General features: G+C 40.9%; 3 protein-coding genes across 9 annotated transcripts; 2 read left to right on the forward strand and 1 right to left on the reverse strand.

Moving 5' to 3' along the window:
- Positions 1–340: 340 nt before the first annotated feature.
- LOC121989546 (putative disease resistance RPP13-like protein 3) lies at positions 341–3,618 on the forward strand. Of its 2 annotated transcripts, XM_042543659.1 has the most exons (3): positions 341–899; positions 1,091–2,908; positions 2,992–3,198. In XM_042543659.1, exons 1-3 carry the CDS (start codon positions 370–372, stop codon positions 3,050–3,052), a joined length of 2,409 nt encoding a protein of 802 aa, XP_042399593.1. In that variant the 5' UTR covers positions 341–369; the 3' UTR covers positions 3,053–3,198. The 2 variants fall into 2 exon arrangements, with proteins under 2 accessions (XP_042399593.1, XP_042399586.1); XM_042543652.1 differs by having other exon boundaries at positions 342–899; positions 1,091–3,618.
- Positions 3,619–3,683: 65 nt separating this feature from the next.
- On the reverse strand, positions 3,684–6,389 carry LOC121989559. Of its 6 annotated transcripts, XR_006114285.1 has the most exons (6): positions 5,572–5,987; positions 5,025–5,095; positions 4,737–4,930; positions 4,573–4,643; positions 4,142–4,478; positions 3,684–4,060 (listed from the first exon to the last, which is right to left on the reverse strand). XR_006114285.1 is itself a non-coding variant. In XM_042543698.1 (5 exons), the coding sequence occupies exons 1-5, from the start codon at positions 5,701–5,703 to the stop codon at positions 3,998–4,000; spliced, it is 519 nt and encodes a 172-aa protein (XP_042399632.1). In that variant the 5' UTR covers positions 5,704–6,037; the 3' UTR covers positions 3,684–3,997. The 6 variants fall into 6 exon arrangements, 5 of the variants coding, with proteins under 5 accessions (XP_042399632.1, XP_042399639.1, XP_042399624.1 ...); XM_042543698.1 differs by lacking the exons at positions 4,573–4,643; positions 4,737–4,930 and having other exon boundaries at positions 3,684–4,066; positions 4,142–4,229; positions 4,320–4,478; positions 5,572–6,037; XM_042543705.1 differs by lacking the exons at positions 4,573–4,643; positions 4,737–4,930 and having other exon boundaries at positions 4,142–4,229; positions 4,320–4,478; positions 5,572–6,024.
- A 3,156-nt stretch (positions 6,390–9,545) lies between these two features.
- On the forward strand, positions 9,546–10,850 carry LOC122044658. Its single transcript, XM_042604948.1, has 3 exons — positions 9,546–9,615; positions 9,694–10,158; positions 10,318–10,850. Exons 1-3 carry the CDS (start codon positions 9,546–9,548, stop codon positions 10,848–10,850), a joined length of 1,068 nt encoding a protein of 355 aa, XP_042460882.1.
- The last annotated feature ends 13,326 nt before the right edge of the window (positions 10,851–24,176 follow it).

Raw genomic sequence — 24,176 nt, forward strand, 5'->3', positions numbered from 1 at the left:
GTAGATATGTTTCACTCAATAATGATAACACGAGTAAGCCCATAGGGATGTGCTGCTTGGGAGATATCCAGACACTATGGATAAGGATGATTTTCGGTGGTCGGTGGGTAACGGATGGTTCATTGGAGGAGAAGACTCATCGGTGGACGGTGGGTAGCTGATACTATCAAAGTAAATAATGCAGCACTAGTTTAATTATCTTTCCCGAGAAAATTTGATGGATTGAATTGTAAGATAGGAGAAGATTTTAGGTTTATGTTGCAATTGGACTTGTAGACGATCCTTATTATATAATGATGTGCTCAGCGTAAATATGATAAAGATTTATCGTTGACTTGTTCCTACCAAGTTGGCCATTTGTCGTAAGATATGTACTGGTTTGGTCGATTGATTTGCAGAGAAACAGAAATGGCGTCTACGGTGGTGAACTTGGTGCTGGGGAAGCTTGGCGAACTTGCTTCCAGCGAGGTCGCCGGCCTCCTCAACGTGGGTGCAGAGATCACGTCGCTGACGGAAACACTGGCACTGATTCAATCCCGTCTCAGAGATGCCGACCAGAAACCCAGATCCGAGCAAAGCCACTCTTTGCAGGAGTGGATGAGACAGATCCGGAACTTGGCGTTCGAGATGGAGGACCTGGTGGACGAATACGCGACGCGGCTAGGCCGCGCTTCAGCCGCCGGCGGCCGGAAGAGCTGTCTCCGACGCATCGCCGCCTTCCCCTCGCGGATCCTCACTCGCCATCGGCTCGCGAGTCGCCTGCAGGACATCCATGCCAGATTTCAAGATTTATGCAAACAAACGTCGCAACTTGGCATCCAAGCTTCGTCCTCCTGGCCCACCTCCTCTTCATCCTCTTCCTCCTCTTCCTCTGCGACTGACGCAAGGCTTGCTCGAAGGTAAAAAAAATTCTCGTTTTCCATCTATTAGCATCTATCTTCATGGTTAACTTTGTTGGATCTTTCAATGATGTGCTCTAGTGGACAATTAGGTTAGAACAAAAACTCGGTCAAGGCATCTCTTACACTCATGATCGCATTAATTGTCACATCAAGAGAGATTATATGCTAATAAATCTCTACGTCTACAGATTTGAATTAGAAGAAGACATTGTCGGTTTTGATGAAGATATGAAGGACATCAAAAGGCAACTGTTTGACATTAGTTCAACAGATCGCGTTGTCCTTTCGGTTGTTGGTCCTGGTGGTTTGGGCAAAACAACGCTGGCTAATAAGATCTACAAGAGTGCAGATGTCAAAAACTATTTCCAGTGCAAGGCATGGGTGTCCGTCTCACAGAAGTATGGGGTCAAAGAACTCTTGTGCAGCATTGTGAAGCAAGTGTTCGACTTCAACGATGAGCAAGTAAAAGGCATGGAAGAACTAGGGATGAAGGAAAAGTTGTCGGACCACTTGCGCGACAGGAGGTATCTAGTCGTGATGGATGATATTTGGGAGGTGGCAGCTTGGAACGCCATTAAAGCAGCTTTTCCAAAAGAATCGACAGGATCCAGAGTGTTGCTGACCACACGCAAGATGAACGTTGCGAACGTTGCAGATGCCCCTCCACACAAGCTGAAATTTTGGAATGTCGAAGAGAGCTGGAATTTGTTCTGCAGGAAAGCTTTCCGCACAACATCCTGCCCACCTGAGTTTGAGCGATTCAAGAAAGATATCTTCAGAAAATCTAAAGGACTGCCTCTTGCCATTGTGGTACTCGGAGGACTTTTGAGAGGTACAAGTCAAGCTAGTGACTGGAGGAAAAAGCTGGATTATATTTCTTATGAATTCAGAGAAGGAGAAGACCAAATCCAAAGTATATTAGCTCTCAGTTACCATGATCTTCCGCATCATTTGAAGCCTTGCTTCCTCTATTTTGCAGCCTTTCCTGAGGACTATATCATTGCTGCAGAGAGGATAACACATTTATGGATCGCTGAGGGTTTCATACAAACGAAGGACAAAGTGGATCAAACAATGGAGGACCTCGCGGAGGCATATTTGAAGGATTTGACTGACAGATCCATGTTACAAACGGAAAGAATGGATCATTTTTATGTACAGTCAGTTCGCATTCATGATCTTCTTCTTGATCTAGCACGTCATGAAGCTCGTGAGCTTAACTTCTACAGGTCCATTAATGACAGAGGTGACGATCCAAGAGCTTTACGGCGTCTCTGTGTCACTGAAAATGTCAACGACCATGTCTCGTTGAACTGTTCTACCAATAAACTACGGTCACTTGTAATTTATCCGAATGAAGGTTTTCAGAGAACGCTGGCAGTTACCGTCGCCGGAGCAAAGTTCCTCAGGGTCTTGGATTTAGTAGAAATACCCATTGAACACTTACCAAAGGAGATTGGGGACTTGATCCTGTTAAGGTATCTAAATTTGTACCAATCGAAACTGAAGGAGCTGCCTTCATCCATTGGAAACCTCATCCACTTGCAGACTTTCAATATACAATTTACTGAGATTCAACATTTGCCGGATGCATTTTGGAAAATCCGAACACTGAGACATGTATTCCTCAATGAGGAGAATACGAGCATGCCTAATCCGACATACTGCTCGGAAGACATTCAGACACTATCGAATATTTCAAGTGGTCCATGGGTATGTGATGGTGCACTGGAGAAGCTGAGAAATCTTCGAAGATTGTATTTGAGAAACTTGTCCAGCTCTGATGAGGATGCTTTAGCGAATGCAGTCCAGAACCTTTCCCGGCTCGAGATGTTGGCATTGATTGGAGAATCCTTGCCGGTGAGCCTCCTAACTTCATCTTGCTACCATCATATTCAGATTATGGATTTGGCAGGACCATTGGTAAGACCTGCAAGGATTCACATAGAGGCAGAAAATTCCAGGATATTTTCCAACCTGATTTATCTTGCTATTGTGAAAACAAGGTTGGAAAAGGATGAAGATATTGCATTGCTTGCATCTCTAGCAAACCTTGAGCATCTTCTTGTGTGTCTTGATGCATTTGTAGGAAGAGTTTTGGTGTTTCCAAAGGGAGGTTTTCCTCGTCTCCAAGGGATCATACTGGCTGATTTGAGCACCTTGGAGCAGTGGGAAGTGGGAGAGGGAGCAATGCCTCTCCTTCAACATCTAAGACTTTGGGGCTGCATAAATATGAGAATGCTACCAGAGGGACTTGTAAGATTGACTGAGCTCAAACAAATTGAAATAAGGGGAATGGAAATGATAGAGAGAAGGGTAAACAAGGATACTGGAGAAGATTATCACAAGATCAAGCATGTTCCTTGCGTTGTAATAAATTGAAGGACGATGACAATATCTGATGACACCCAAAAATTAATCAGGAGGAACAAGTCTTGCTAGAAGCTGAAGGTCTTTTGCTATCCGCTGTAATTATTTCTCGATTTATTCTAGTGGCTATGGAAAATTTCTGTAAGATCATATTTGAACACTCCAGACTCATGTTACCAGCCTAATTAATCATTAAAGGCCCTTTGTAGCAGACAGAAGTCTAAAGCGCACACAGAGCTAGACAACCACCCACTTTGTGTGGCGTGCCTTTTTATACTATGTATTGTGTTAAATTGTCAATTTAGAAACATTTAATACTAATCTTGAATAATGTAAGTTTGTTTTATGTTATATGTGTGATTCTTGCTCAGTGATACAACGCGTCGGAACACAATTCATTTATAAATCAAATTGAAAGAATTCAAATGGAAACTACCATTTCGATTAAAGACAGGCAAACTCGCGATGAACATGGACGAACCATTTAGTGACAGTAAAACAGATTGCTCTCCATCTCATCTTGCATGAGCTAATCGCAACTGAGAAGAGAGTTATATTCTGTGTCAACTCTTGCAAAACAAAATTTGCATCAAGACTTCAAGCCTTCAACACTAGTCGGTGGGTCTCGCCATGAGAGTTTTCGCTTACCGGTCTTCTTTGAGTTGTTTCCAAGATCTCTGCAACTCACTAACTTATCATTTGAGCCTCCTCCAATCATAGGCACTCTATTGAGTCTCCATTTGTATGTAATACTGCTCCAACTGAAACTTGTTCAGTTCCTCCCCATTCTGTAACTAATAACTGAATTAATATTACAAATCTACAAAAGATGAAACTGTATTACAAGTTGTTGGGTATGGTCACTATACCTTAAACGATACTTCATTCGCACCTAGAGTTGCAGAAGTGCTAGCATTTGTAGCTTCCATTGTCATCATGTTTTGAGGGGGGGCCTTCCTAAAACCCAAAGATTGTGCAACACAAAGAGATTTGGTTGGCTTTTTCTGAAACATCTTTTTAAACTGATACTGAGATGCATTTGCGTACAAGTTATCTATAATGTAGTTACTTGTACGTGCAGCTCCAGATACATTGGGTTTCTTTTCTGTAGGAGGTTTGATCACTGGAATTGTACTCGATGGTTCCTTCAATCTAACTTGCTGATACGGGTTTGCAAGTGAGGTATCAAGTTTTCTTCTCAAAAATCTAGGAGGAGACATTCAAAACAGGCAATTATCTTTCCGAAACGGATTAAAAAAATTCAACTGCAGACGATTCATGTTGAAACAAAACGTAATACCTGGCTTCAGCAAAGAGTTTACGTTTCCTTAGTCTTGCCTCCAGCAATCTCCTCTTCTTTTATTCAGTTTCCTGCAAATGAAAACAGTTCAGAATCCTGATAAATTGTTGAACACACCCAAAGATTGTGCAATACAGAGAGATTTGGTTGGTTTTTTCTGAGACCTCTTTTTAAACTGATACTGAGATGCATTTGCAGACAAGTTATCGATACTGTAGTTACTTGCCCATGCAGCTTCAGATACTCTGAGTTTCTTTTCTGTAGGAGGTTTGATCACTGGAGTTTTACTTGATGGTTCCTTCAATCTAACTTGCTGATACGGGTTTGCAAATAAGGTCTAAGTTTTCTTCTCAAAAATCTAGGATGAGACATTGAAAACAGGCAATTATCTTTCCGAAACGGATTAAAAAAATTCAACTGCAGACGATTCATGTCGAAACAAAACCTAATACCTGGCTTCAGCAAAGAGTTTACGTTTCCTTAGTCTTGCCTCCAGCAATCTCCTCTTCTTTTCTTCAGTTTCCTGCAAATGAAAACAGTTCAGAATCCTGATAAATTGTTGAATGGGCAATAGGAGTATCTATTGGAAGCAAACACAAAGTGGTTTGAGGATTTAGCAGACTTTCATCTAGTGGCATAAAATTTACAATGCAAAAGCATTGATTTTCATATTAATACAGAGATATTTGAAGCTGCAGAAACATAAAGATATCAATCTGAGACTCTGACCAAGAAATCTCACTAATCCGTGTGATATGGCAAATTCCACTAAATATATCGACCAAACTGTTAAAAAGAAATACTTAAGATCACACCTTGGATCGAATAGAAACCAATAGATTTCAGGAGAACGAAGGCAAATTATATGACTCGAAAAACCAATAGATTGATTTACTGCAAAAGGGAAAAGATATTGATTCGCAAAACCCTAAAATCAAAAGTGACTCGAAAACCACAACATCCCTCTGGCGAAACAAAGTTTAAGAGAACGCGTCTCACCTCAAGAAACTCCGTATAATCTTGCGAGAGCGATTGGAATCTAACTCTTTTCCTAGCATCATCTCTATAAGGGGCGCACGAAGGGGATGGCGAGGGCTCCTCGGCAACCCTCCTCGTCTTCTTCACCGTCATCCTGACCTCCACCCACCCACCGCCCCCGCGGGCTGGGTCAACCGATTAAGGCGTGACATCCTTGCACAATGAGTCGTAGGGTCGAAGGTCTACGGACGCGCACTGGATGAATAATCTGGATCGGCTGTATTAAATTCCGGAGATATCACGCTTTACCCGGACTAGCATTCACCGCTGATTTACCTCCTCCTAGGATCCCTGTAGGGCCAGGCCTAGGGGGCCGCTGGGCGGGGGATCCGCCCTTGCACAAAGAAAAAAGGAAACAAGCAGCAGAGAAGAAGGAATTGAATTGATTGGCAAAGAAGAGGCGATAAAGACGACAAAGGTAGAAATAGAGGAGGGAGGATGCGGACGGAAGGTCGATTGGGGAGAAAAGGGGGTTGTTTCTAGACCTTCTCGGCTTGCATTGACCAGGACAGAATCAGAAAGAGAGCACCACCCGCCATCCTGCGATGTTTCTCCTTTGATGGAGGAGGAGGATTCGATTTGCTCGATTCCTTCCATGCTTGACTCTTTCTCCTCCTCTAATCCCTCAGCTTGCCATCTCCGGATTCTGATATTGTTCCCTTCTTCGATCAAACTACATTTTTTTTTCTTTTTTATTCCGATTATTTCGTGGGCGGTTGGTTGGTTGCAGATCTTCTCGCCAATGCGCGGCGCGGCAGGACGCAGCAGGATGAACTCGGTGCCATCGAATCGCCCTATTCTGCAAAATCACGAATAAAAATTTGTGTGAATTCCTAAAAAAAAATAAAAAGTTTGAAAAAAATATATAACTTCTATATTAAGACCCATCATGTGTAATTGTGTGTATAATAACCATATTTAGTAAATAATAATTAATATAATCACAATTTACTCGTACTTGGATAATTATCAAAGTACATACTAATTTATTTAGCTTTGCTATTCTACCTCCTGAGGGTATCTCCAATTCATCATCAAAACATCAAATTTAATGTCAATTTAACACCAAATTATTCTAACCCATACATCAAAACCTATCCCAAATATGGTGATGTGAATAGTGCAACACCAAATATGGTGTTGCACTATTCACATCATCATATTCGGTGACGGAGAGATTTTTTTTAATTATATTATTATAAAATCAAATGTAATTAATTAATAATAATTATTATTTTATCTTTATTTATAGTATAATTAAATGTAATTATTATTTATTATAAATTTAAATTAAGTGTATTTAATAGCATATTTAAATTTTATTATGTATATTTGTAAATATTTAATTTATTAAAATTATTATTTTAATTTTATTTAATATATTTTAATTATAATTACATTTATAAATTATCATTAATTTCATAAACATAATACAATAAAATATTAAAAAAATTTATATGCATAAATATACAATACATTACCCATTGTGTTGACATATAAAATAAAGATAGTAATAACATTAAATTAAAATATTACTAATACAAACTTAAAAACATAATTAACTAAGCTTAACAAACAAGTACATGGTACAAACGATACCAATAAAGCACACATAAACTTAAAATTACTATAATAATATTATAATACTAATATTCAGGAAGATCACTCCCCATTCCGATAAAATAATTATGAAATTACCCGAAAATATTCGTAGGATTATGAGATTCTTGATTTTCACCTTGATATTGATTAAGTTGTGATCCTTCTCCCTGTATTTGAGATGTTTGAGATCCTTCTCCTTGATGTGCAACTGAATGAGATCCTTGTACTTGCATTCTCTTTTGCATAATTCTAATTTGCTCATTGTGAATATATTCACGCATCATCGGGTTAGAGATCGAGTTCAAATCTTTGAATAAAAATTTTAGTTTCTTCCTTGTAAAGCATAGTATCTGTCATTTTTGTAGTAGCAGCAGTAATTGCATTCATTGCCTCAACAAGTTGAGCATTAATATTAATTACCTTTGCAATTTGTTCATCATTCTTTTTCTTCATTTTTATTTTTTTCACCCCTGGAGGTCGTTTATTAGAACTACCGCCGCTATCTGAATCAGTGATATTAAGATCAAAAGCAGACACACAAGGAGATGAAGGTGTATGAAATGCTTCCTCGAAGAATTGTTGTTCAGATGAACCAGCATTAGCATTTTGTTGTCGCGTTTCATGGATGCAGTATTCATAGTGTCAGTGCCAAATTTTTCAATGTCTTTGAGAATATTCCAGACATGGTCAAATTTGAAACCCTTTGTGTATTTTGGGTCTTCTGCAAATAACATTTTGGCACGAGTTAACTGCAAGAAAATAATTGAACATCAGTTATGAAGATAATAATATGTATTAATAAATTTAGACTTAGATTTTAAATTTTAAATAATTTAAAATAAATATGAGCATAGTAACTTACAATATCTTGTTCCGATGCTCCACTAGGATTCAGATGTTCGATTTGTCAAGTGCAACCTTTCATTTTGGATACTGCACTTAGCATAAGAAGCATTATTTTTTGCAAAGATCTTGGTGGTCGGCTATGATGCAAAAAATTTGGATCTGCATGAAACTCTTTCTCAACTCTTGCCCAGAATTGATCCTTCGATTGGTTGATCCCAATGATTGGATTTTGTGAAATATGAAGGTAAACATAACATAAGTGTTTATCTTCTTCAAATGAGTATGAAGCTTGTCAGGGGGTTGCACTCATTTTAGTAGAAGAGAAACTCTCTCAAAAATTGTTGACATACAATGTGTTATACCAATATCTGGTAAGCCATTATATAGTGAAAAAATGTGAATATAAAATTATGCAAATTTTGATTCAGTGTCATGTCACGTCGCCTGCCAAACTTGTCCCGATGTTGTCATTGTTGTGTCACGTCATCTGTGCATATTTGTCCAAATGTATTCATTGTTAGGTCACATCATCTAGGCACACAAAAATGTGTGTTTAATGCCCGGTCACATCGCTTGCTAAACTTGTCCCGATGTTGTCATTGTTGTGTCACGTCATCTGTGCATATTTGTCCAAATGTGTTCATTGTTAGGTCACGTCATCTGGGCACACAAAAATGTGTGTTCAATGCCTGGTCACGTCGCCAGCCAAACTTGTTCCGATATTGTCATTATTGTGTCACGTCATCTATGCATATTTGTCCAAATGTGTTCATTGTTAGGTCACGTCATCTGGGCACACAAAAATGTGTGTTCAATGCCCGGTCACATCGCCTGCTAAACTTGTCCCGATGTTGTCATTGTTGTGTCATGTCATCTGTACATATTTGTCCAAATGTGTTCATTGTTAGGTCACGTCATCTGGGCACACAAAAATGTGTATTCAATGCCCGGTCACGTCGCCTGCTAAACTTGTCCCGATGTTATCATTGTTGTGTCATGTCATCTGTGCATATTTGTCCAAATGTGTTCATTGTTAGGTCACGTCATCTGGGCGCACAAAAATGTGTGTTCAATGCCCGGCCACGTCGCCTGCTAAACTTGTCCCGATGTTATCATTGTTGTGTCATGTCATCTGTGCATATTTGTCCAAATGTGTTCATTGTTAGGTCACGTCATCTGGGCACACAAAAATGTGTGTTCAATGCCCGGTCACATCGCCTGCTAAACTTGCCCCGATGTTATCATTGTTGTGTCATGTCATCTGTGCATATTTGTCCAAATGTGTTCATTGTTAGGTCACGTCATCTGGGCACACAAAAATGTGTGTTCAATGCCCGGTCACGTTGCCTGCTAAACTTGTCTCGATGTTGTCATTGTTGTGTCACGTCATTTGTGCATATTTGCCCAAATTAATGTGTTTATAACATACATTATAAATACATACCCCATAAGCAACATGTACCTCATCCATTCAATTATCTCAGAAAATGGATAACAATATTGAAGGTTCATCAAATTTATCATCTTCAAGCTCTGATAATGATAACTATGCAGAAAGTTTTAGTGCAAGACAACAACTGATCGCTTAGGTGATTTCTACCAATAATCAAATTGTCTTAAATTATCTCAATGAAGGAAGCAACAACAGCAGGCATCGAGGCTCAATTCCTGGTCATAAGATGATCAATCGTAATCGTGAAGCTGCTGATCGTAATCTATTCAATGATTATTTCACCGAAAATACATTGTATAATGATGCAATGTTTCGAAGAAGATTCAGAATGGGACGGAATTTATTTATGCGTATCTGTGATGCTGTTACTAATCATGACAACTATTTTATACAGAGAAGAGATGGGCTTGGAAGACTTCGTTTGTCTAACTTGCAAAAAATAACAGCTGCATTTCGGATATTAGCATATGGTGCACCAGCAGATGCTACTGATGAGTACATTAAAATAGGGGAATCAACTGCTATTGAAAGTGTGAAACGATTTTGTCGTGTCGTTGTTGAAGTTTTTGGAGGGCAGTACCTACGATCTCCAAATGCTCACGATGTTGCTAGGCTACTTCATATTGGTGAGCTACGAGGTTTTCCAGGTATGTTAGGTAGCCTAGATTACATGCATTGGAGATGGAAAAATTATCCAACAGCTTGGGTAGGATAATATTCTAGTCGTAGTGGAAAGCCAACAATTATTCTAGAAGTTGTAGCCGGTTATGATCTGTGGATTTGGCATGTGTATTTTGGGTTGCCAGGATCGAACAATGATATTAATGTACTTGAGTCTTCTCATCTTTTTGCTAATCTTGCTGCAGGTATTACAATTCCTGCTCATTATGTCATTCAAGGAAAAGAGTACAATATGGGTTACTATTTAGCTGATGGTATATATCCAAAATGGTCAACACTTGTTCAAACGATTCATGCTCCACAAGATCGAAAGAATAAATTATTTGCAATGAAGCAAGAAGTGTGTAGAAAGGATGTTGAGCAAGCATTTGGCGTGCTCCAATCACGCTTTGCAATTGTTGCAGGACCTTCACATTTTTGGCAGAAAAATATTTTACATGATATACTGACATCATGTATTATTATGCATAATATGATAATTAAAGATGAACGTGATTTAAATGCACCAATCATGGAACACTTTGAGGTGCCGACTCCAGATGTTAAGCCCGCAGTTGCTGATGGTACTCGATTTGAAGAGTTTCTAGCTCAATACAGACAAATCAAAGACAAAGAAGTTCATATTGCCCTTCGAAATGCATTAATTGAGCAATTATGAGAACAATATAGTAATTCTGAAAGTTAAAGTCTTGTAATATTGTATTTTCAATTAAGTATCCTTGTTTGTTTTAAATATAAAATAGTAAAATATTTTATTCTAATTGTGTGTGATTTTATAATATTTTTAAAATATATTTATGCCTAAGTAATTATATACTAAAATTAAAAATAAAAATTATATATATATTAGTTGGACATTGAATTTTAAAAAATTTAAAATATCAAATATTAAGAAATATTAATTTTAAATATAATAATTATCATATAAAAAAATTAATAAGAATAATAGAATATTCTTTTTTGGTGTGATATGGTGATGATGGGTTGGAGTTGAAATAGTATTTGGTGTTGAAATAATACTATTTTGGTGCGAAAATTACACCAAATTTGGTGATGTGGGTTGGAGATGGTCTGACAGCCGAATGCAAACTCAACATCTCTCTCCATCATTCTTTCGCCACTCGTTGTCTCTGCTCATTCATAGAAAGTAAATCTTCCTTTTTTTCACCTACTAATTTAGAAAATGATATGTTCAAAGAAATGAAATACTTAAGGATAGATGTTGGTGCAACCTTAGGTCAAGGTTGACCTGGTTGACCCGACTCGAGTTGACCTGACTCGAGGTGTATTTTGATGTTTGACGAGAATAGAAAAGTTGTATCTTGATGTTTGACAAGAATACAAACTTGGGAGATTGTGGGTGCAACCTTTGGTCAAGGTTGACCTGGTTGACCCGACTTGAGTTGACCTGTTTCGGAAAAGTCCAAGTATGGAGACTTGGCACGGAGAAGTCCAAGCAGGGAGCTTGGCACGGGAAAAGTCCAAGTATGGAGACTTGGCACGGGAAAAGTCCAAGTATGGAGACTTGGCACGGAGAAGTCCAAGCAGGGAGCTTGGCACGGGAAAAGTCCAAGTATGGAGACTTGGCACGGGAAAAGTCCAAGTATGGAGACTTGGCACGGAGAAGTCCAAGCAGGGAGCTTGGCACGGGAGAAGTCCAAGTATGGAAGCTTGGCATGCGAAGTCGGAGAGGGCTCGGTAGCTCGTTCTCCGGACTAGGTCAGAGAGGGCTCGGGAGCTCGTTCTCTGGACCAGGCGAAGTCGGAGAGGGCTCGGCAGCTCGTTCTCCGGACTAGGTCAGAGAGGGCTCGGTAGCTCGTTCTCTGGACTGGATGGAGTCGGAGAGGGCTCGGCAGCTCATTCTCCGGACCAGGTCAGAGAGGGCTCGGTAGCTCGTTCTCTGGACTGGATGGAGTCAGAGAGGGTTCGGGAGCTCGTTCTCTGGACCGGATGAAGTCGGAGAGGGTTCGGTAGCTCGTTCTCTGGACTAGGTCAGAGAGGGCTCGGCAGCTCGTTCTCTGGACCGAACGTGGAAGTCGGAGAGGGCTCGGTAGCTCGTTCTCCGGACTAGGTCAGAGAGGGCTCGGTAGCTCGTTCTCTAGACCGGGAAGACTTTAGGGTTTAGGGTTGGGATGCTCTAAGGCATTGGATCGGTCTGGTGACCGATTCAGTGATACTCTGATTGTCTGGATCGGTCTGGTGATCGATCAGTAACCAAACAGAAGGTCACTGTGAGTTATCTGATCGATCTGTAGACCGATCAGGAAGCCTACTGATCGGTCCACAGACCGATCAGGAAGCGATCAAAAACAAGAACAGGGATGGCTGACCGGTCTGGGGACCGATCAGCCTAGGGCCTGATCGGTCCACAGACCGATCAGGCCTAGCGACCAACTCTATGTGAGAGTTGGGATCGGTCCCCTGACCGATCAGAGACATCCTGGACCGATCAGGGTGGAGCCTGATCGGTCCAGGTCTAGCCGTTGAGACACAACGACTAGATTTCTGTGTTCTCTTTGTCTTCTTCGCAGGTGCAGGTTATAAGCCGCTACAGTAGAAGACTTCGAGATTGAGCTGAACAGTTCTTGGTTCTTCCTCACATTGCGATCTGAGCTTTGCTGAGCTCTTCACTTCTGAAGCTTCGTGTGAGCTTCCGTCGGCTGGTTCTCTAGCTGCTATGCTTGAATCCGTAAAGTTGCTGCTTCATCAACGGACTTCAGTCGACAACGAGAAGGGAAGAAAACTTGGTAGTGTTTTTTACATTCATTATTTCTTGCTCTATCTTGTACTCCTTTATTGCTGTTGCAAAAGACTTTGTGGCGAGGTTTCTCCACCCATAAGGAGTTGTTGTTAGTCGGTTTTCCGGGGTCTCATCCACCGACGGATTGATAGGCTTCGTCCACCTTACGGACACGCCGAGGAGTAGGAGTATCATCTCCGAACCTCGTTACATCATCGTGTTTGAGGTTTGATCTTCTCCACTTTCGTTTCTATATTGCATTTCCGCTGTGCTAACCTAAATTGTAGGAAGAAACGATAATTTGAGGTCGGCTATTCACACCCCCCCTCTCTAGCCGCTATCCGAAGGTCCTAACAAGTGGTATCAGAGCAAGGTTGCTCTTCGTCGGATTAACACCCGGGGGAGCACAAGCTAGAGAATGGATCGACTTAGAGAAGACATCACGATTCCACCCTTCTACGATCGCGACGACTTCGCGTATTGGAAGGTAAGAATGAAGTATTTTCTTATGACTAACCTAGTGAATTGGAATTGTGTACGAGTAGGTTTTACTCCTCCGGTGGATAAAAAGGGAGAACCTCTCGAGAAGAAGAAGTGGACGAAGGAACAAATCCACCAATCCACAATCAACGACGAGGTAACGAAAATCCTTGAATTTTCATTACCTAATGATATCTTGTGTAAGATAGGTGGATACAACGATGCCAAGGAGTTGTGGAACAACTTGGCTAAGTTCCATGAGGAAAGCTCCAATTCAAGTCATGAAGAGGAGTTAAATGAGCCAAGTAGCTCACATCATGGAGGTATGGAATTAGAAGTTGAGGGCTACTCAACATCTAAGGAAGAAGAGGAGGAAAGTTCTTCTTCAAGATTGGAGCAAGAAGAAGAAGCCTCTACCTCCGGAAGGGATGAAGGAGAGAGCTTACATCCATCCTCAATCCTAGGTAACTCAAGCAACTTAATTTCAAGTAAATTACATATAATGTGCTTTGAGTGTAGGGAATATGGACATTACAAGAGTAAATGTCCAAAGAGGATTAGGAAGACTCCACCGGCGCCAAAGGTCAAGGAAGCCGGAGTCCCGATACGCAAGGGCAAGGAGCACGTGGTGTGCTTCCAATGCAAGCAAAGGGGACATTATAGGAGTCAATGTCCAAGGGGGAGGCAACCTCACAAGGACAAGAGACCAAGCACATCTATGGGGGGAGCTAAGGCAAACCCTAAGGTACCCTTTAAGGCACATTATTGCAATTCTAATAAAACACATGCTAGTAGTTTTATTGCAATTGTCAAAAATGATAAGCATGATAACCATAGAAACCAATACATGTGCTTAGGTGCCAAGCATGTTAGTCTAGTTAAGGATAATACTAGAAATGTCAACCCTAGAATTAACTCATTTAAGGTTAAGGAAAACCTAGATAGGAATCCCAAAACAACTAGACATATGCCTAGGAATACCTTAAAGAAAAATGACAAATTAAAACTTGAGGTATTAGAGAAGGAAAATCAAGTCTTGAGGTCAAGACTTGACACTTTAGAAAAGGCTCTTAAGAATTTGGAAAAGCCAACTCTAGGGTCTAAGGGTCAAAAATCAAAGCCCAAGGACATGAGAGGTTTGGGTCACAAACCTAAGTCTCAAGTGGTCAAGCCCGCTTATCATAATGTTCCATTCGATTATGGAACAAGACCTAGGGCTAGGAAGACCATCACCAAGGTCACAAGGGGAGTCACCCCTAGAGTTGATATTGATGAGTCCCAAATGACCAAGACTTTAAAGCCTAGGAGGGTCATTAGGAGGGTTGCTAGGGAAGTCATCCCTAGTGAATATTTAGTGAACCCAATGAGCTCAAATAGGTATTGGGTTCCTAGGAGCGTGATTTCATCACGCTAGATGGTTTAGGGTGTGCCAACCTTAATTGGATAGGTAGTTAATCTATTCATAGCAAAAGGTGGCATTTGAGGAATTTTCAAGGTGTAATCAAGCCTTGAAAATGAAATTAAAAATTATTCCTAAGGTGATTAAGATGTGTCAACCACATTTGAGGAATTTTCTAAGTTCAATCTAATTGGCACATAGTGATCTAAAAATCTTTAGTATATGATTTTAGGTCTATTACACTTAGGAATATAGAATTTATGGCAAAATGATCAAAATTATCAAAATGACAACTAAGACTGGAATTAGGTATTTTCTATACCTTTATATGTTATTTGCCATACATTGTTTGTCATATGCCATGTCATGACATCATATTTATGTTATCATTTGAAATGTCATGATAATGCATAGGTTAGTTATATGTCATGCCTTATTTGAGTTTCATACTTTATGACATGACATCATGACATTGGCACATGTTTTACTTATGATATTATTTTATGTCATGTCATCATCTCTTGCATTTATGATCAATTAAATTGATTTAAGGATAAAAACTCAATTTGATATGGAAATCAAATTGTTGTCTAGAAAATGCATGAGAACTTAGCTTAAGATGACCTAAACCCATATCTCACATCAAAATTGACTTGGATGTGTTTGATACACCTTAGATGTGTGTGAGATATTAGGATTATGAGTTAGGATCAAGGTGCATAGTTCTTGTACCTAGATGAGCCTAATTCGAATTTGGGGATCATAGGGAAAGCTTGTGTACAAGTCATGTACATTTAGCCCTAAGATTGTGGTCCTAAATTGAATGGTTTAAAATCATTTCAAAATTGATTTGAAAAACCTTGATGAAGCTTTTCTAGTGATAGCATTCATCATTGAGCAAGTTGATACAAAGATGGATTAACCTTGAGCTATTTCAAAGTTTTTCGAACTTTGTATCAAGATTTGAAAATGGAAGTTATTTTCATAGAAAACTATTTTTCCATGATAATATATGTTATGAGGAATGTATCCTCAAAATTTTACAATTTTTGGAATTTTCTGTAATTTTTTAGGGGTTTCTGAATTTCGGGAGAAAAATTAGAAATCCTTATCAGAGGTTTGTAGACCGATCAGAGAAGATCCTGATCGGTCCAGAGTAGTGTGGATCGGTCTCTGGACCAATCCAGAGGAGTCCTAATCGGTCTGGTGACCGATCAGAGCGTGCCAAAATGCTGATTTTCGACTGATTGTCTGAAATTTCAGCTCTGGAAGTTGGTGTTTTAGATTTCTAAAGGGTTGAAACTCTCTAAGACATTGTTGGTGCAATGGTCAAGGAGGAGTTGACCTTTAGGGGGAGTTTTACCTATTGGTCAAGTGGGAGTTGACCTTTAGGGGGAGTTTTTACTCGATTTTTGAGGATGAGTGATATGAGATTATCACTAAGTTAATTGTTGTCTTTAGTATCAAGGGGGAAATTAAGGGTTTCAATGAAAGGTATGTGACTTTCATTAGGAAGAAACTTTTGACCTTGATTCACTCTTTTTGATGTGTGTCAAAAAGGGGGAGAATGTTTGGAGAATGTTCAAGGAAGAACATTGGAGTTTGGGGAGAAGAACTATTGGAAAACCTAAGTTAGGTTATCGGGTTAACCTAACTTGATTATGGTTTTTGTCAAACATCAAAAAGGGGGAGATTGTTGGTGCAACCTTAGGTCAAGGTTGACTTGGTTGACCCGACTCGAGTTGACCTGACTCGAGGTGTATTTTGATATTTGACGAGAATAGAAAAGTTGTATCTTGATGTTTGACAAGAATACAAACTTGGGAGATTGTGGGTGCAACCTTTGGTCAAGGTTGACCTGGTTGACCCGACTTGAGTTGACCTGTTTCGGAAAAGTCCAAGTATGGAGACTTGGCACGGAGAAGTCCAAGCAGGGAGCTTGGCACGGGAAAAGTCCAAGTATGGAGACTTGGCACGGGAAAAGTCCAAGTATGGAGACTTGGCAAGGAGAAGTCCAAGCAGGGAGCTTGGCACGGGAAAAGTCCAAGTATGGAGACTTGGCACGGGAAAAGTCCAAGTATGGAGACTTGGCACGGAGAAGTCCAAGCAGGGAGCTTGGCACGGGAGAAGTCCAAGTATGGAAGCTTGGCATGCGAAGTCAGAGAGGGCTCGGTAGCTCGTTCTCCGGACTAGGTCAGAGAGGGCTCGGGAGCTCGTTCTGTGGAACGAATTAGGTCGGAAGGGCTCCATGGTTCTCCGGACTAGGTTAGAGAGGGCTCGGTAGCTCGTTCTCTGGACTGGATGGAGTCGGAGAGGGCTCGGCAGCTCGTTCTCCAGACTAGGTCAGAGAGGGCTCGGTAGCTCGTTCTCTGGACTGGATGGAGTTAGAGAGGGCTCGGGAGCTCGTTCTCTGGACCGGATGAAGTCGGAGAGGGCTCGGTAGCTCGTTCTCCGGACTAGGTCAGAGAGGGCTCGGCAGCTCGTTCTCTGGACCGAACGTGGAAGTCGGAGAGGGCTCGGTAGCTCGTTCTCCGGACTAGGTCAGAGAGGGCTCGGTAGCTCGTTCTCTAGACCGGGAAGACTTTAGGGTTTAGGGCTGGGATGCTCTAAGGCATTGGATCGGTCTGGTGACCGATCCAGTGATACTCTGATTGTCTGGATCGGTCTGGTGACAGATCAGTAACCAAACAGAAGGTCACTGTGAGTTATCTGATCGATCTGTAGACCGATCAGGAAGCTTACTGATCGGTCCACAGACCGATCAGGAAGCGATAAGAAACAAGAACAGGGATGGCTGACCGGTCTGGGGACCGATCAGCCTAGGGCCTGATCGGTCCACAGACCGACCGATCAGGCCTAGCGACCAACTCTCTGTGAGAGTTGGGATCGGTCCCCTGACCGATCAGAGACATCCTGGACCGATCAGGGTGGAGCCTGATCGGTCCAAGTCTAGCCGTTGAGACACAACGGCTAGATTTCTGTGTTCTCTTTGTCTTCTTCGCAGGTGCAGGTTATAAGCCGCTACAGTAGAAGACTTCGAGATTGAGCTGAACAGTTCTTGGTTCTTCCTCACACTGCGATCTGAGCTTTGCTGAGCTCTTCACTTCTGAAGCTTCGTGTGAGCTTTCATCGGCTGGTTCTCTAGCTGCTGTGCTTGAATCCGTGAAGTTGCTGCTTCATCAACGGACTTTAGTCGACAACGAGAAGGGAAGAAAACTTGGTAGTGTTTTTACATTCATTGTTTCTTGCTCTATCTTGTACTCCTTTATTGCTGTTGCAAAAGTCTTTGTGGCGAGGTTTCTCCACCCATAAGGAGTTGTTGTTAGCCAGTTTTCCGGGGTCTCATCCACCGACGGATTAATAGGCTTCGTCCACCTTACGGACACGCCGAGAAGTAGGAGTATCATCTCCGAACCTCGTTACATCATCGTGTTTGAGGTTTGATCTTCTCCACTTTCGCTTCTATATTGCATTTCCGCTGCGCTAACCTAAATTGTAGGAAGAAACGATAATTTGAGGTCGGCTATTCACACCCCCCCCTCTCTAGCCGCTATCCGAAGGTCCTAACAATAGATACATAAAATCCTTGAACATTTAATATCAATTGATTCAACTCTAATTTATTTTTTTAAAAACACTATCAATAGATCGAAAATAATAATGGATGACATATTTAAACTCTTTACAACATAAAAAATCCATAAGACTTAAAATAAGTGCAAATAAAGCTCTCTAGGTCAAACGGTGGATTTTGACTAAAACTCATTGATTGATCTAAAGAGCTCAAATTGTACTCATTTTAGGTCCTATGAATTTATGAGGTTATAAGAAACTCAAATATGTTATTTATTTTTTATTTCGGCTTCTCTATACATGTTTAAGTGTTATTGAAAGAATCAGCTGAAATTTCAGATTAGGCCTAATATGAGTTCATATCAGGCCCAACATGTAATTCTAGTCAATTTCGGTCAAAATATATTAATTGACTTATAGAGCTCCGATTGTATCTATTTCAGATCTTATAGATTTTTGAGGTTGTAAGGAGTCTAAATATGTCTTCTGTTATTTATTTTGACTTCTCCGAATGTGTTAAAATGTTATTAAAAGAATTAGCTGAAATCCCACATTAGACAAGAAAAACCAAAATAAATAATGGAGAGCATATTTACACTCCTTACAATCTTAAAAATCCATAGGACCTGAAATTGGGGATTTCAAAGCACTCTAGGTTAATTAATGGATTTCGACCGAAATCGGTTGAAATTTCACGTTGGGCCCGATATGAATTTATATTATGCCCAATGCGGGCCTGATATGAGTTTAAAGGTCAAGTTCAAGAAGTAACATACAATAGATATCAAGGTAAAATAACTGCTACTCAATCAATGCAAATAATAAAATCATACACTAAAGTCAATGATCTAAAAAAGACAAGTAAGAACTACCCATCTCAAATATGACTCGTACCAAAATAATTCCCACGTGAGATGCTCGTCTCGAATCAAAGTCCTACAATCACATAATGTACAGAGCTAATCATATATGCAACATCTAGCTAAACTAATTCTCAGACTAATTAGAGAAAATCCTAATCAAAATGATTAATCTCGATTAATCAATTGCATTGATTGAATTAAGTTTAAGCCAACATTATCAACTCTTTAATTGACCTATGTAACCATTCATTATTAATATGTCAACTCATCATGAATCCAACACACCTAATTCATCTGATAACACGATTAAATCATCATTTATCAACGATCATATTCTTATTAATCTCTTATTAATTCTCAATATTAAATAATGCTCCTATGGAATTAATCCAACCCAATTAGTTAACCTTTCGTGTTAACATGTTTCAATTATCCAATCAATTAAATCATAAATTAACAAACCAACTAATGAATTCAACTAATCAATGAATCTATCATCCCATTATCTCTTATCGCCTTAATTGATTAAGCATCAACCTTTAATCAAACTACTAATGATCATAATTTAACCAAGTTAAATCCATTTAAATCTTCAATCCACATTTCTAACCAATTACTCGGTTAACTATTCAAAATCCACAAAATAGGAACTCATGTATTGAGTTTCCTACTTCATCAAACATCATTTCTGTTTATCCAAAAATATACCAAAATTTTAGCTTCTATTTGGCGATGCCCTCTATCAGCAATTGGTGGTGGTGCCAAAACTGGAGTGGTCGATGAAACCTGATCAGGTGGCCACAACCAAAGGTGGTGCTAGATGGCTAGATGTATCGGTAGGTTGCGACGGAGTGAAGAAGGGTACCGGTGTCAAACGAAGATACGCGGCCGCAACATCGCAAATCTAGCCTCACACGGAGGGGCAGCGGTGGATGGGTAGGGCACCGGCTGTGGGGGCTTGCGGGTAGCAGGTGCATCAATAGACTTCTGCTCAGGGCCGACGTCCAGGGAGGAAAGGTCAGTCGGGGAGATTGGGAACGAGGCAGTTGGAGTTGGCGAGAAAATGCAGAGATTGGGTGACAGTGGATCGACTCCACGTCTCTCACAGTAGTCTACGGCGTCAGCTCCACGACGACAATGGTTGTTGTATCGTCAAATGGTCTCACACAAACGGACGACGACGATAGCGTCGACGATCGATGTTAGGGCATGACGCATTGAAGAATCAGAGGGGATGGATCAGTCGACTAGGCTTGGCACAGCCGAAGGACTCATCTGCGATCTACAAAAGTTGATTTTTTAAAATATTTTTTTATTTGTTAAATATAAGTTTTTCTATCGCCGAAGCTGCTCACCACGCCTCCTCGCCCGCCGGCCATCCGCTCACCGCACCTCCTCGCGCGCCCGCCACCAGCCCGGCCGCCGGCCATCTGCCCACCGCCGGCGGCCTCCGACTGCCTGGACCCACCCACACTATAGCCCAGGGGGTGAACCCGTCAGGGATCGCGGCATGGATTCCGCCGCTACCAGGTCCTTATTTTAACGTATAAAATCATTATATATATATATATATATATATATAAACAAAAGAAAATTTATATTTAAAAAATAAAAAAAATATTAAAAAAAAATCAAATTGTGGGTCGCGGACGAGTCCGCATGCACAGGTATGTATTTTAACAAAACTCATATATAGCGCTGATGTCCTGCACGTCGCACAGTGCACGACTGTGCGCGAGCAAGACATGAGCGAAATTTTCTTTATTTTAGTTTTTTAATTTTGAATTAAAAATTAATATTTTTTTATATAAATCTTAAATACATTAAGCTATATCCCCTAAATACGTTACAATATTCCATAAATACTTAAATCGTGGCCGTGATCCGGTCGCAAATAGTTGCGATCCCTTCCTGGGTTTATCGCCCCTACCAGGTTATAGTTTTTGTTCGGAGCGGACTGCTGGAGGCCGCCCGAAGACCTCTGGTGGTGGATAAGTGGTCAGGTTACTGGGCGCTGAGCGAGGGTATCCTCCGGGCGGCCTCCGGCCGCCCGCTGCGAACAAAAACTATAACTTAGTGGGGACGGTGAACCCAGGAAAGAATCACAACCATTTACGACCGAATCACGACTACGATCCGGCCGTAAATACGAGTGACACATCCCTTGGACCACAAAAATGGTCCAGAAGATTCTTCCAGATAAGTCTGAACCCTAGAAATAAAATTTTAAAAATTATTTTAATTTATAATTTAAAAAAAATTTAAAAAAACTAAAAGAAACGGAGAAAATAAACAAAATAAACGGAGATGATGCACTGCGCGCGCACAGTCGCGTACTGTACGACGCATAGCGTATCGTCTCCGTATATATATATATATATATATATATATATATATATATATATATATATATATATATATATATATATATATATATATATATATATATATATAGTCCTCTTGATCCGGACACGGGAGCTCCCAATTCCTTTGTTCGATATCAATATTCTATTCATATAGCTCGATTAAACTATAGCTCTTGTTAGGGGCGACTCCATTAAAGGGCAAGGGGAAAGTACTCAGTTAAATACATTTAAATCTTCAATCCACATTTCTAACCAATTACTCGGTTAACTACTCAAAATCCACAAAATGGGAACTCATATATGTATTGAGTTTCCTACTTCATCAAACATCATTTTTGTTTACCCAAAAATATACCAAAATTTTAGGTTCTGACTGGCGATGCCCTCTCTCGGCAATTGGTGGTGGTGCCAGAACTGGAGTGGTCGATGAAACCCGATCAAGTGGCCACGACCAAAGGTGGCGCTAGATGTATCAGTAAGTTGCGATGGAGTGGAGAAGGGTACCGGTGTCAAACGAAGATACGCGGCCGCAACATCGCAGATCTTGCTTCACACAGAGGGGCGGGGTTGGATGGGTAAGGCACTGGCTGTGGGCGCCTGCGGGCAGCAGGTACATCAATCGGCTTTTGCTCGGGGTCGACGTCAAGGGAGGAGAGGTCAGACAGGGAGATCGGGAACGAGGCAGTGGAGTCGGTGAGAAAATGCAGAGATAGGGCGACGGTGGATCAGTTCCACGTCTCTCGCAGTAGCCCACGACGTCGGCTCCATGACATCAATGGTTGTTGTGTCGTCAACTGGTCTCACGCAAACGGACGACGACGACGATGGCGTCGACGATCGATGCTAGGGCATGATGCGTTGAAGAATGAGAGGCGGTGGATAAGTCGGCTGGGTTTCGCACAGCCAAAGGGTGTGACAACGGCTCCCACACGACCAGTGGCTGGGCATCGATGCTAGGGCATGATGCGTTGAAGAATGAGAGGCGGTGGATCAGTCGGCTGGGTTTCGCACAGCCAAAGGGTGTGACGGCGGCTCCCACACGACCAGCGGCCAAGGGCGTAGCCAAGGCTGGGCTTTGCTGGGCTCTAGCCCAGTGCAGCCTAGCAATACCCAGTAATTTTAGGCCTCATCCAATAAGCAGCTTAATAATTTTAGGTCTCAATTTTACTATGTTGGGCTGGGTTTTACTGGGCTTAGTATTTTTAGCCCAGGATAATTATTCAACCTGGCTGAGTTTTACTGGGCTCAGCATTTTTAGCCCAGGATAATTATTGAACCTGGCTACGCCATTGCCAGCGGCTGCGGGGATATATATATATATATATATAATCTTTATAACCTTAATCCAATCAACTCTCAACTTAATTGGAATATCTAAACAGAATTTCACTAAACCTAATAGATTTATCTCCTTAAATTTGTCATACGGATTCTGTTTAAATCTCGATTTCTTTTTAATTCTTAGAAAAGTTTATAAGGTTATTTATCAAATAACACTTATTATTTAATTATCGTATTTAACAGCTTCTCTTTCTATCTTCTCTGTTTGGCTATCCAGTTCCTATGTAGTATCTAGTCCTCTTGATTTGGACACGGGAGGCCCCAATTCCTTTGTTCGATATCAATGTTCTACTCATATGGCTCGATTAAACTATAGCCCTTATTAGGGGCGACTCCATTAAGGGGCAAGGGGAATGAAATTACTATACTTGAGTCTCTCCTGGCGTGCTCAACTTTGTGGACACATGCTCTGGTCGTCATGCATAGGGGAGCGGCTCATGATCTTTAGTCTTCACCAAGAACCACCCGGTGCGGCTTGACGAGGTACTGCTCCGGGAGGGCAGATGAACCGAAAGATCCACCTCTTGTACTATCGGCCGACAACATTCTGAATCTTGGCCAGGAACTACCTAGAAGCAGGGGAGGCGCACTCGCGGATGCTGGAGGTGGAAGCGCTACTGGAGGAGGTGGAGATGACGCCCGCCTACATCGCGCAGGTGTTCACGAGATGCGACGTCGAGGGAGAGGGCACCAACACTGCGATGAAATAGGTGGTGGAGGAGATGTGGCGGCAAAAGAAGCAGACTGCTGCTTGACGGCAGCAAAAGTAGAATGTGTGGAAAATTAAAGGCCCTGGATGTTTTTGTAAATTATATTTGAGAAAGAGAAATATGAATTGGCACGTTAGAGACCGCAAACTTCAGATATAAAATTATTATAGCATCCTTATATTTTAAAAATTTTACACATACATTATAATTAATAAAAAATTTACACATAAATTTCATTATTATATTTTAATTTTTGTTATGTGATGATTTTTTTATATGTATTTTTGATATCTCACTCTTTGCCCCTTGATAAATGGATCTACTCTAGCTCTGGTGTATAGTTGATGATTAGATCTTCTGGTAGTCCGAGCTCTGATACCACTTTATTAGAAGATATCTTCCCAAATTAGGGACGAATTCCAAATTTCGTCCCAAAATTTCTTTTTTTTTGTTTTTTTAATTGATACTTTAAAAAATTGATAGATGACCCTACAGTGTTAGGAATGACACGA

Source organism: Zingiber officinale, chromosome 1B (genome assembly GCF_018446385.1).
Source record: "Zingiber officinale cultivar Zhangliang chromosome 1B, Zo_v1.1, whole genome shotgun sequence".
Classification (NCBI taxonomy): domain Eukaryota; kingdom Viridiplantae; phylum Streptophyta; class Magnoliopsida; order Zingiberales; family Zingiberaceae; genus Zingiber; species Zingiber officinale.